The sequence below is a fragment of the Nymphaea colorata genome, chromosome 3 (assembly GCF_008831285.2).
Source record: "Nymphaea colorata isolate Beijing-Zhang1983 chromosome 3, ASM883128v2, whole genome shotgun sequence".
NCBI classification, from domain to species: Eukaryota; Viridiplantae; Streptophyta; class Magnoliopsida; order Nymphaeales; family Nymphaeaceae; genus Nymphaea; species Nymphaea colorata.
In genome coordinates this window covers 6,268,292-6,280,894 of record NC_045140.1, presented here as the reverse complement: position 1 = coordinate 6,280,894, position 12,603 = coordinate 6,268,292, and the positions used below count along the sequence as shown (strand labels likewise).

The 12,603-nt window shown below is 39.4% G+C and overlaps 2 protein-coding genes across 2 annotated transcripts; both read left to right on the top strand.

The window, feature by feature from the left end:
• The first annotated feature begins 3,184 nt into the window (after window positions 1–3,184).
• Window positions 3,185–5,908, top strand: LOC116250932 (fe(2+) transport protein 1-like). Its single transcript, XM_031624928.2, has 3 exons — window positions 3,185–3,813; window positions 5,097–5,246; window positions 5,354–5,908. The coding sequence occupies exons 1-3, from the start codon at window positions 3,217–3,219 to the stop codon at window positions 5,657–5,659; spliced, it is 1,053 nt and encodes a 350-aa protein (XP_031480788.1). The 5' UTR covers window positions 3,185–3,216; the 3' UTR covers window positions 5,660–5,908.
• A 3,034-nt stretch (window positions 5,909–8,942) lies between these two features.
• LOC116249983 (fe(2+) transport protein 2-like) lies at window positions 8,943–11,359 on the top strand. The gene is made up of 3 exons (XM_031623299.1): window positions 8,943–9,539; window positions 10,766–10,915; window positions 11,054–11,359. Exons 1-3 carry the CDS (start codon window positions 8,943–8,945, stop codon window positions 11,357–11,359), a joined length of 1,053 nt encoding a protein of 350 aa, XP_031479159.1.
• Window positions 11,360–12,603: the final 1,244 nt, after the last annotated feature.

Sequence of the window (12,603 nt, the reverse complement as noted above, 5' to 3'; positions counted from 1 at the left end):
CACGATTCTTTCATGACATATAGGCCCAAGTATGAGATTGTAAGAAATCTATATAATGAGCCTATATATGTGTCAATAGTTATATATTACAGGCTATCTTTATAGATAAACCCAATTTAAGGTGATTTAATAAGTATGGGTCTGTATCATCTTTTTGATATACATTAGTTGTGTCGAAACCAAAGAGGATCCATATCCAGTTTATGATGAGCGAAACCGTCATTTGGACTCTCATAAGTCTATAAAGAGTTAGCTTCTCACCTTGCTGGTCACTGACAGCTGCTTCTACGTGGCTCCGCCACTCCTTTCAGCAGGCTGGTGGTGGATAATTGCTAAATAATTGGGTCTCTCGTCAAATGAAAGTCTACACTTTCCTACATTGTTCTTCCCACTTATTTTTCTTTGCTGATGGAAAATAAATGATCTTCAGGCAACGTGCACGACCTTTAGAGGAAATGGTAAATTAATGTGCTTAATATGATGGCAATAACTTAAAATGAAGTTTGTATGAGAAAAGTTAGAAATCTGAGGTATGTACCGAAATTATTGAAGAAATAAATTAAAGCAAGTAGCTTTGAAAATATATTATAGAAAGGTTATTGGAGCTTACTATTTGACTAAGATCCAGAAGAGGTTCCACCTCATCTCATATAAAGTTTCAATATTATCATGTTACCTATATAAGTATACAAGTTTTGAAAATAAGGTCCGAGTCCGAGTCCGAGTCTAAATTAGATTTCACTATAATTCGAGTACACCTAGTTTACATATTTGCATAAATGGATGCGACTCTTTTGCTTAAAACCAAAAGAACCTCCTAGGCGCACTCTGACATAGACAGAAATATTGAGTTGTAAAACTTAATGCTGAAGAATGTGACCATTAAATTCTGATGCATCTAAACATTAAATAGGCAATACAATATCTAGGAAAATGTGCATCCCCGAGCCGATTGACAATTTTCATAATTACGAAGATGACCAATTTTAAAAATTTTGATTAATTACTTAGAATAAAATAGTAGAATAATGAAAAGTAATTCAGCATGACTCTACTAGCACAATATTTATGCTATATAATTTTGAATCTTTTGGTAAGCCTAGGCACTGGGTTCGGGTATTTAGTTCTCTGATAAGATATCGGGCTAATCCTGATAGGCTCGATAGTTTTTTATTATTTTTTAATTTTTTATTATTTTTGTTTAATATTTTATTTTATATTTAAAAAATATTTTTATTTTAATTGGGATGGGCCGAGCCAAAGCTCAAGTAGCGCCCAAGCCCAAGTTCGGGTTTTGGGCATCCGGCGTCTATCTTTTGGCATCTAATTTTTTTTTTAAAAAAAAATCAAATAAGGGTCTCAGTTCTTTTGTTGGAAAAAGTACTCAAATAAAAGATTACAATTATTGTAGGATATATATGAATGGTCAAAGTGTCATGCAGAAAAAGAATATGATTTCTTTTTTAACAGTGGTTCCCTTTGCCCATGCTTTTACAAGATAACTTATTTAGTTACATTTAAATACTCCACGTAATGTTTAAAAATTTTCATGTATTCTTACCTGAGCGAGTGAAGGTGAAAGCTTTTTTTCTTCTCTTAATCCCTCTAAGATCTAAAGGTGTAGCCTTAGATGCTTCGAGATGAACCCCACCAACTCAACTTCCCAAAAAGCCCATCTTCAATTATGCTTCAACTTGTATATCAATCTCTCCTTTTACGGCAAGATAATTGATGTCATTAGGGTTTCTTTTTCATTTCAGACTACATATTGGCGGCCCTCTAGAGCACATTCTTTAAGAACACACAAATATTGAGTCAAGTTTTTAAAAATTTTCACTTAGTCCCATAAAGGTTTTTGAAAACACATGGTTCATGTGAAAATTTTTGTTAATGCATATTTGAGATGATCATGCATATATTATGACTAACCAAAGTTGATAGGTTGATCTAGCTCAAGTATCTACTTAGGGTGGGTGCCGGTTCGGGCCGGCGGCGGCTACCTGAAACCTCGGCCTAAAAAACCTGGTTCGAATCGGCTCAATAGACTTTTAAAAAAGTATTTTTTATTAATAATATGTATTTTATTATTCAAAATATGTTTTATATTAAAAATTATTTTATATATTTAAAAAATATTTTTTATTATAACCGGGCGGCCGAACCAAGGCTGGACTTTCGGGTATGGCCCAAAAATCCGGTTCCCGATGCTCATCCTTAGTATCTATCTACATATTTGACTTTAGTATAGTTGAATAAAATATCATATTAAAAAAAACATATGCATCATATAACGTGTACGTACATAAAGTACAACATATAAAATATTAGACATGTTCCACATAAAATATAAGATATACGCATAAAATATTTTTCACAGGTCCTCCATGTTTATGATTTTTTTGGGGCCATATCTTTTACATTTTTTTAAGTATCACGTTTGGTAGAAACTGCCACACAAAAATTTGGAGTATATCTCCATTTAATTAAGGAAAAAAAATGGTTAGCTAGATTGACAATAATGTACGTTAGTATAGAGGGTAGCATTAAAATAAATGCAGTTAATATTTTTTCCCATATTTACAAAATTATATTTTAGGCCTTCGATTCAAAACTTTCATTTAAAAAATGAAAGCTCTTATTAAAAAATTAGCAGAAACTGACATTTTTTTTTTTAATTTTAAGAGAAACAAAAGATAGGCCTAACAAAAATTCCACATGAATGATGCAAATAAAAACGTATGCAGCTCAAGGAAAGCACCGTTTGGCAGTAAGGCAAAACCTCACCCGCTCCTATTCTTGACTTAAATAATCACGAACTCCCAAACGCGCTTCTCCCATGCCGAGGGCAGAAGGTCAGAGGCGACAGGGACGTGCATTTCGCGCTCCGGCGTGTGCCCGGACGGTCTCCTCCACGTAGGTCAAACCAGCACCGACCACGTCACTTTCGTTTCCCCTTTATACCCCCAGACAAAAGAAAAATACCCCAAACTAAAGCTGAACAGTCAGTAGATATAGACCAAATGGCGAGGGTGAAATAATCACGTTTTGACTTCGAACTCCCCCGTCAGCTCGCCGGCACGAGGAAATCTCGTGCCGGACCCACTTCCGTTCTTCCCGTAAAGTAAAGGCCGTGTGACCGTACTCTCTATAAAACCCTAATCTCGGCGCAGCCAAAGATGCAGATCCAAAAGAAGAGAGTAGAGAAAGAATTCTCAGATGGCTTCTAGGTTTACTTCGGCTTCTGCGGCGGAACTGCTCTTGGTGGCGATCGCCGGACTGTTGCTCTCGGCCATTCCGGCAGCCGCCGTCGCGCCGACAGGACCCTGCGACGGCCGATCAGGCGGCTGCCACGATCCCGACGCCGCGTTGCGGCTGAAAGTCATTGCCATCTTTGCCATCCTGGTCGCCAGCATGATCGGGGTGTGCTTGCCGCTCGTCACCCGCTCCCTGCCGATGCTCCACCCCGACGGGAAGATCTTCACGGTCGTGAAGGCGTTCTCCAGCGGCGTGATCCTCGCCACCGGGTACATGCATGTCCTTCCCGACTCGTTCGACGACCTGACGTCGCCGTGCCTGCCGGAAACCCCGTGGCACAAGTTCCCGTTCACCACCTTCGTCGCCATGCTGTCGGCCGTCTTCACCCTCATGGTCGACTCGTTCGCTACCAGCATCCATGGGAAAGTGGCGCCGGCAGACCGGGCTGCCGACGTGGTGGTGGTGGTCGGCGACGCCGAATCGGGTGTGGTTGTGGCCGCTGGGGCGGATAAAGATGGGAAGGATCGGAAGCTCCTGCGCCACCGGGTCGTCGCTCAGGTACGCCGCACGCGCGGAGTTCGTTTCGGCATCTGTTTTTTTTCTTTATTTCTTCTTCTCGGTTTCTTGTTCTTAGTCGAGTAAGGTCCGCCTTTGCGCGCTAAACCAATTTCTTGCGCAATCTATTTAAAACCAATTTCTCTCGGGAAAAGTTTTTAATTACTTTTAATACTTTAATATCATAAATTTAATATCACATATAGTAAAAGGTGTGCAAAATATTATACATGTTATAAATTTTAGCTGAAGCATTTGACAGTTTTATGGGTTTTTTTTTTAATGTTGGATCGCAAAAAATCATTACAAAAGGTACAATAATGACTGCAGTTATTTAAGAGCAGTTTTTAACAATAATATATCTTTTACTATGATTTTAGCGATAAAATAAAAAAAATTGCAATTACAGGCAGTCCACTGAATTCAATTGTTATATATATATATATAAAATAAAATGGTGCTCATATTTACACTTGACATGTTCCCTTAACTGTTATATCATTAAACCATTAGACAAATAGTTTCTATAATGGTTATTCAAATTGGACCCATGGTTATTCAACTACTCTTTTCAGTTAATACTTTTCTTGCTTTTTACGTGTGTCTACGCAAAACGACATCAGATTATCTCAAACTCTTTTCTTCTTACTTATTCGAATACTTACCAACAAAACAAAAACAACAAAAATACAAAAGCCATGTTCCTAATACTAATTTAGTTATATGTATATAATATATACAAAGCTTGAGGAATATGTGTTCGGAGGCGTAGCCTACAGGCGTTATCTTTAATGATGATCATAACACCTTCTTTGATTTGCGTGCCAAAGCTTCATCATCGCACTTTTTAATCGATCTGGAATTCCCGGTATTGTCTCCCTTCTTAACTATTCAGTGCCCCTGTAAGTATCCATCTCTTTTTGGATTGGTCCTCCAAGACATACTTACTTCTTAGAAGTGTGTACTTTTTGGAGCAGTACCCACAAATTCAAGTTTATCAGTAACTAGTGAGTCAATACATATAGGAAATAAAGAGTTCTTGAATCTTGTCATGAAAAAACCACCGTCTTCGATTGAACAAAGAACGAATAATGGAACCCTTTTTATAGTGGTTCAGCCTCAAGAAGATTTCTTCAGTGAACATATGCTGAGAACTGCTGAATTTGAGCTAAACGAAACGAAAGGAACACCTGCTTCTATTCAAGTTCCTCGTATGAGGTTTGGGTTTAACGAATTCATTCCCTCGTTATATTGTAATTGAAAAGGCGCTGTCATTGTTTCTGCAGGTGCTGGAACTTGGTATCGTTGTGCATTCTGTAATAATTGGCCTCTCGCTGGGTGCTTCAGAGAATCCCTGCACCATCAGGCCGCTGGTCGCTGCCCTCTGTTTCCACCAACTCTTCGAAGGCATGGGCCTCGGCGGCTGCATCCTCCAGGTCTACGTCTTCCTTTTCTTCTTCACTCATTCTTCTCCCAAAATCTCTTCCTGCAATTGCTTGCCATCTTTCTCTCTTTCTCATTTGGAAAAGAAAACTACCCGCAGGCGGAGTACAAACTGAAGACCAAAGCCGTCATGGTGTTCTTCTTCTCCTTCACCACCCCGTTTGGGATTGCCCTGGGGATTGGCCTGTCCAATGTCTACAGCGGCAACAGCCCCACTGCCCTCATTGTGCAGGGCCTTCTGAACGCTTGTTCGGCGGGGCTGCTGAATTACATGGCGCTGGTGGACCTTCTGGCAGCAGATTTCTTGGGTCCCAAGTTGCAGAGCAACATGAAGCTTCAGTTTCAGGCGTATGTGGCTGTGCTCTTGGGTGCTGGGTTCATGTCCTTGATGGCTAAGTGGGCATGAGCAGGAGACGCGACTCGACAAAATTCTGTGAATAATACATAGCTTTGCTCAAGATGGGGAGTTGATTTTAGTTACAACTTATAAGTGACTTCCCCTTTCACTTTTCTTGCCAATTTCCCTCCGTCTGTTCTGTAATTTAGGTCAGAAGTGAAGATTAAAAAACATGTCGCGTTTCCAACTTCCAGATGATCTTGTTAAAAGGACAGACATTGTTGAGGGAATAAAGATTTCCAAGGTGCTCTTTTGTGAAGTGCTGTTCTTGTCTCATTATCATGCCCACTTTCTAGATGTTTATGGGATTATAGTTCCGTAACTGGACTAATTAAGTTAATGTTGATACTACCACTGGTCATTAGAAGAAGGAAAATTTCATTTACGATGCAAGACTGCTGGATAGTAGTGGAGCTAGAATATTTTTCGCTGAGGTAAGGCAAACTAAAATAAATGTTATTTAAGAAGTAAGGCAAGAAGCAAATCTAAATAACTATAGTTATGAATAAATTTATAATTGCTCTGAAAATATACATCAAATAACTATAGTTACGAACAAATTTACAATTAACCTCAATAACCAAATCAAATGATTATAGCCAAGTAAATATTTAAAATTAGTCTCCCAAAAAGCAAATAAAAAAGCGATAGTCATGAACAAGTTTACAAATGGACCTGTCCGCGTCTCATATTTTAAAAACAGTACATGAACACTTCATCACTAATACTATCAAATGTGTCCCTTTCAGTTAATCTATTCTCCTCTCATTTTTTACAAAGTTGACGTTTGATAATGTTCATTGCTTTCTCAACGCTTTCTGTCGCAATTGATAAAGTTATACCAACTTAATTAACATATACACTTGAGGAAATACTATGAGAACATTTGAATGATACCCTCACAAAAATTGGTTTTGTCGAAAACATACTTTGGATGTTTGGATGGCAAGTCAATAGCCACATTTTTACTTTTGGTGGCTTCTTTTTGGATGACGAAAATGAGTTCACATGGTCTCTCTAAATTATTGTCAATGAAAGATTAGAAGGAAGTTAAATTACAATTGATATAAGGGGAAACTACCATTCATGTTTAATATTGCTACAACATTACATTTGATACATCACAGTTGCATTACACTTAAACATGTTATGAAGGCTTGACTTAGTGATCTGTCCTCATAGCCAACCATGCCTTGCTTGATGGCACCAATTTTCCCTTTTGTCGCAGCAACATTTTGCAGCGTATTGTTACCAAGCCCAAAATCAATTATCTAATGTTAACAACTTTCTTTTACTATCATCTTCATTATCAATTTATTAATAACTGAATTTCTATTTGTTTTAAAAGCTAAAAGAAGCAACGAATAACAACAAACTCAGTACAACAAGAGAGCAACAAGAAAGAAAAAGGAAAGGTTTAGAAGCACAATAGCACTTCATAATTGTAAAGTGGAATCAGTCCGAAAAACTCAAACTGGAAATTCAATTCAATAAATACAATAATTATGAGTATGAAAAATGATATCATATTTGTAAATATCAGAACGTCAATATAGCTTATGAAAACTTAAGCTAAGAACTTAGACGACCCGCCATCACAAGGCATGGTCCAAAATGATTGAGTAAAATCGTTATAAGAAGGTCATTGCCTTTTAATCTTTTTCCCGACAAACCATTTGCAAGAGACCGTTAACACCTATAGCATGTAAATATAAATTTTTGAATAATAGATGGCACGACGAATCATGTAATCTTTGGGTAATCTTGATCCAATGCAATCAGGGGTAGAGCCAGGATTTTCTTTAGGGGTGGGCGGACAATTCAACCTCTGGATTCAGGTAGGGCCAAATTGAATATAAATCTAAAAAAAATTTATTTTTTTCAATGTACATTTCTTTTTTTTTCATTGGCCAGGATGGGGCCATGGCCTAGGCGGGCTTTCCCCTCCCTCCTCCCCTAAACGCAATCCTTATCACAATGAACTATACACATAGAAGAACTATTTGATGAGAAACAAAAACAAGTATTTGCACTAAGAAACACCAACACGAGTACAACCATGAAACACACTTGCGGTTTAGTTTGGGGTGAACACGAGCCGAGTCGAGCCCGAGTTTAACCATCTCGAGTTCGAGAATACTCGATGGAAGTAGCTCGAGATCGACTCTCAAGCTTGACTCAATTAAAGGTCGATAAACTCGTTTGAATATATGAACTATTACTTTGTTATAAATCGAGTTGGACTCGATTAAACCTTGACAAACTTGAATGAGTTTTTGTTAAAATTTACATAATTAATTAATGTCAATATACCGGTTTTCTAATTAAAAAACGAGTCGGATATTTAAAAATCACTACACATCATTTTCTAGCCAAATTGAGCTTCAACAATTCAAGTTTAGTGAACTCGAACTCAACTCGATTATTTGAACAAGTCGACTCATGAACTCGAGTTTGACTCATTAAGCAAATGGCTTGAATCGAATTCATTCACGAGTCGAGCTTTAACAAGTCGACTCTAAGTATAGCCTTTTATTGGAGGAGGAGGAACATTCTAGAGAAAAAGATATGTATAAAACAAGTAACTCTAATTAAGATGATTGAAGGAAACAAGCTAGGACCAAAAGGAAAGGATGCTAAGTTTTGAAGGTATATATAACAAAGCACACTTAAATTTATTCGTTTATTTTTTAACGGTTTCTTTGATATAGATTCGGCCAATCAAATGTAAGGAATTCAAATTCGAGTGTGTTGTTTCTACACGTTAGTTATAAAATTTTTCGAAGAAAATTATGTCTGAAAGCCAGATAAATTGAAAAAGGGCTCTTTAAAATTTACTTATTTAAATCCTAATCTCGCCCAAACACAATTAACTTCAAATTTTTATTTAGTTCCGATGCTGAGTGACACAGGCGCCAAAAGTCACTGACCACGGGAACGTGTCTGCCGTGCTCCGGCATGTTCTTCCACCCGTTGACGTTGCCCAGGTCAAAACAGCCACCAACTTTATTCCCATGTTTGACCCCTAAGCCAGCACCAAAACCCATGAGCAAAGCCCCAAGATTCAAGGGAATAAGGCCGTTGTCAAGGGCAAAGTTGTCCAATCGAGCCTCAAATATCTCACGTCAGCACCCCGACACGAGTAAGCCCCACGCCTGACCAGCATCGGCTTCTACGTACTCTTGCGGCCGCGTGTCCGCACTCTTTACTTATTCAGGCTCCCGAAGCAGACGAGCAGCACATCTGAGAAAGGACGACGCAGAAGAAAGAAGAGACCCGAAGAATTTTAAAAATGGCGTCCCTGTCGTGTTCGCCTTCTCCGGTCGCTCGCCTTCTCTTCGTGGTGATCGCCGTCGTCTTGCTTTCGACGCTCGCAGAAGCCACCGCCGAGCCCGCGGGAGTCTGCGAAAGGAAGGCCGGGGAGTGCCACGACACGTTGACTGCGCGCCGGCTGAAAATAATCGCCATCTTCGCCATCCTGGTGGCCAGCATGGTCGGGGTGTGCCTGCCCCTCGTAACACGCTCAGCGCCGGTGCTGAGCCCCGATGGGAATGTGTTCGCGATCGTCAAGGCGTTCTCCAGCGGGGTGATCCTGGCGACGGGGTTTATGCACGTACTGCCGGACTCCTTCAACAACCTGACGTCGCAGTGCCTGCCGGGGGCGCCTTGGCGGAACTTCCCGTTCACCACCTTCGTGGCGATGCTGTCGGCCGTCTTCACGCTCATGGTCGACTCGTTCGCGACGAGCCTCCACGGGAAGGTGGCGGCGACCAACATGGCTTGCGAGATGGCCGCGGTTGGAGACGCGGAGGCGGGCGCAGTTACGGCCGCCGGCACGGATAAGGACCGGAAGGATCAGAAGCTTTTGCGTCACCGCATCGTGGCTCAGGTCTGTGAGAGTGCCGCTCCGCATCTCTTTCTTCCATTCTTTCGTTTTCTTTTACTTGTTTCTAAAAAATTCTGCAAACATGAAGGATTTTTTTTACAAAAACAAATTTAACTTTTCAACAAAATTTGCTCAAGTTTGCGTCATAATTCTGCCTATATTTTTTTAAAGTAACCGTTAAATGAAAGTCCCACCAAAAGATGAGCATTTCTCGTACTATTTAACGGCCGATATCACCAAAAGTTCTATTTATTTCATGCTTATTTGACAGCTTTTATGAAAATATATATCTTATCGAAAAATTGCAAGCAGTGGTCCTTTTTGTAAAATTATATACTCAGAAAAAATTGAGCTGACTCCCTTTCTTTTAGCCATCGATCCAAATTTTAAAAGAACTCTCATGTGTTTGCCTCGGAAACCATTTCCTTTGGCGTATATATATATATATATATATATATATATATATATATATGAGGGAGAGTCTTTCCTATATATGAAAACCAAGATTTATAAACCCTTGAAAGTTCTCAATCTCCAAATATAAGTTTATTTATTTTCAGTCTTGTCTCATATGCACTATTACAGTGAACTGACGCCCTATTTATCAGCCAATATCCAGAGGCATGTATCTTTCTGTTTTTCAAATTTTTAAATTCACAAAATTGTTTAGAGGGGCATAACTGGGCTTGAGATGCATTATGTGGCAAGTTAGAGGTTCAACCCTGCAGGGAAGCTATATTTCTGTATTATAATGGGGTGGGTCTTATATGCAAGTTGAAGCGTGCACAACCTTACTACTTGATACTAATGTAACTCTAAATCTAAAGGAAAAGGCGAGAAGCTTCACTCTCTTCTGGACGGTGAAATTTGCAAACTAAAATTCAAAAAATTAGACAAAACCGTATTAGCCCTGTATGCTTTTGGTATCAGCTGATATGGGACGTAGACTTTCAGAGTTAGTTCTTACCCATCACCAGCGGCAGAAGCTAGCGTGGGCAAGTGGCCACACAAGCCCATTTTATTTTCATATTAAAATTTCATTGCAGTTTTTCTCATTTACATAGAGACACCTCTTGAAATTTTTAAATTATATAATTAGTGTCCCTTAAGCAAAATTTTCTATCTCCGTCCATGCTCATCATAGCTCTTATGTGTATAAACCAGTATAAATCGACGTTCTTGTGATTTTAGTAATATCTAAAAGAGTGCTGAAGCCATTGTTTATACAGGTGCTTGAACTGGGGATCGTGGTGCACTCAGTTGTAATAGGCCTCTCCCTGGGCGCTTCTGATAACCCCTGCACAATCAGGCCCTTGGTCGCTGCCCTTTGCTTCCACCAACTCTTCGAAGGCATGGGCCTCGGTGGCTGCATCCTCCAGGTTTACACCAAATATATCTGCCTTGTTAACTCATTCTTCTTCCTAAACTTACTCTGCAACTGCTTTGTCTATCTAAGCTGTCTATATCTGTTATCTGTCACCTTCACACGGTCTTGATTTAGAGAAAAATATGCGCAGGCTGATTACAAGCTGAAGGCTAAAGCGATCATGGCATTCTTCTTCTCGGTAACCACTCCATTTGGGGTGGCCATGGGGATTGGCCTGTCCAACGTCTACAGCGACACCAGCCCCACGGCGCTCATTGTGCAGGGACTTCTGAACGCTTGTTCGGCAGGGCTGCTGAACTACATGGCGCTGGTGGATCTTCTGGCAGCAGATTTCTTGGGTCCCAAGTTGCAGGGCAACCTGAAGCTTCAGTTCGAGGCGTACATGGCGGTTTTCTTGGGTTGTGGGGGAATGTCCTTCATGGCCAAGTGGGCATAAACGGGAGAGTCGACAAAATACTAGGAATAAATTGTGTGTTGCTTAATATGGGGAGTTTTGAATTGTAAATGGGTTCTTCCTTTTGATTTTTCATTTCTTTCTTTTGCTTTGATGTGGAAGGAAAATCATTTGTTAGACTGGGGGTGGACCCTACTAGTATGTAAAGTTATAGTATTGACTTTAGTGAATGAAAAGGTTTATGTCCATATTTAATTGAATGTCCTTATAGGATAGACCCTATATGCATATGTAAAGTTTCAGTAATAACGCAACAAACGTATTTTCCTTCATGTCGCATGCATTTTAAGAAAAAAAGGAGAGAGAGGTTTTCGTTAAAGGAAGGAAGGAAAGCAGAGGGTGCCGGTGAAGAAAGCTTGGCATTGAAGCAAAAATGGGGAGAATTGCAACAAAAGAAACGGACGGTGAGTTCACAACTATGTCACTGTGGTTTTTTGTTCATCGACTTTAAATGACAAAGACAATTGCTTCTGTAGGGATTTTTTTCAACGGTTGGACATTTGAAACATTCGATCAAGCAACTCCTGAAGATAAGAAGGCCAATGTGATGGCAGAGCTGAAAAAGAAAGGAAGCAACATATACGCTGTCATATGAATCTTATGGACAAAATAACGAATGCATCCTAATTGATGTGGTAGATGATGTTACGATGTAATTTTTCATGTCATTTAACTCTTCTGCTAGTCAGATTACTAGAATTTTTTTTTTTTTGCAATTATAATTCTTGCAGAAAGAAGGAAGATAAGAAGTGACACATTTTCTTGATATATATCTGAGTTTTAGCCTTGGTTTTCCCACTTGTAATATATTTTTTGTTATGTTTCACCCTATGGTCTTCGCAAATTTGAACAAATCTCTTTCGGGTTCTCTAAAACCAAGGTGAAAATTGTTTGACGAAACCGCAAGGTGGGATCATGTGTCCCACACACCAAGAGTCTCCATGTTAAGATTTAGCTAGGTTTATGTCTGTTACGATTGATTTTTTCCATCTTAAGTTGACCATTTTGTCATTTTCTTTTTTGTTTTCTGCACTTATAATCACTATCACGATTTTATCAAACCCCTGATTTCAAGGTCTCGTATGTCTTGGCCAGGAAATGATATCAAGATGAGGTAAAATTCATTTGGTTAATGTACATACTCTTAGTTAGCCGACCAATTGTCGGCCCAAAGTGAGTATGTTTGGTTCCCTTTTTGCTTGCTCGAAGTTGCTTGTCAGACCATA

What these genes read in the sequence shown, in the direction of transcription:
- LOC116250932 (XM_031624928.2), top strand. Translation starts at nt 3,217, where the DNA reads ATGGCTTCTAGGTTTACTTCGGCTTCTGCGGCGGAACTGCTCTTGGTG. An exon ending in GCCACCGGGTCGTCGCTCAG is followed by an intron (nt 3,814 to 5,096) that starts GTACGCCGCACG and finishes TTGTTTCTGCAG; the next exon opens with GTGCTGGAACTTGGTATCGT. An exon ending in TCGGCGGCTGCATCCTCCAG is followed by an intron (nt 5,247 to 5,353) that starts GTCTACGTCTTC and finishes AACTACCCGCAG; the next exon opens with GCGGAGTACAAACTGAAGAC.
- LOC116249983 (XM_031623299.1), top strand. Translation starts at nt 8,943, where the DNA reads ATGGCGTCCCTGTCGTGTTCGCCTTCTCCGGTCGCTCGCCTTCTCTTC. An exon ending in GTCACCGCATCGTGGCTCAG is followed by an intron (nt 9,540 to 10,765) that starts GTCTGTGAGAGT and finishes TTGTTTATACAG; the next exon opens with GTGCTTGAACTGGGGATCGT. An exon ending in TCGGTGGCTGCATCCTCCAG is followed by an intron (nt 10,916 to 11,053) that starts GTTTACACCAAA and finishes AAATATGCGCAG; the next exon opens with GCTGATTACAAGCTGAAGGC.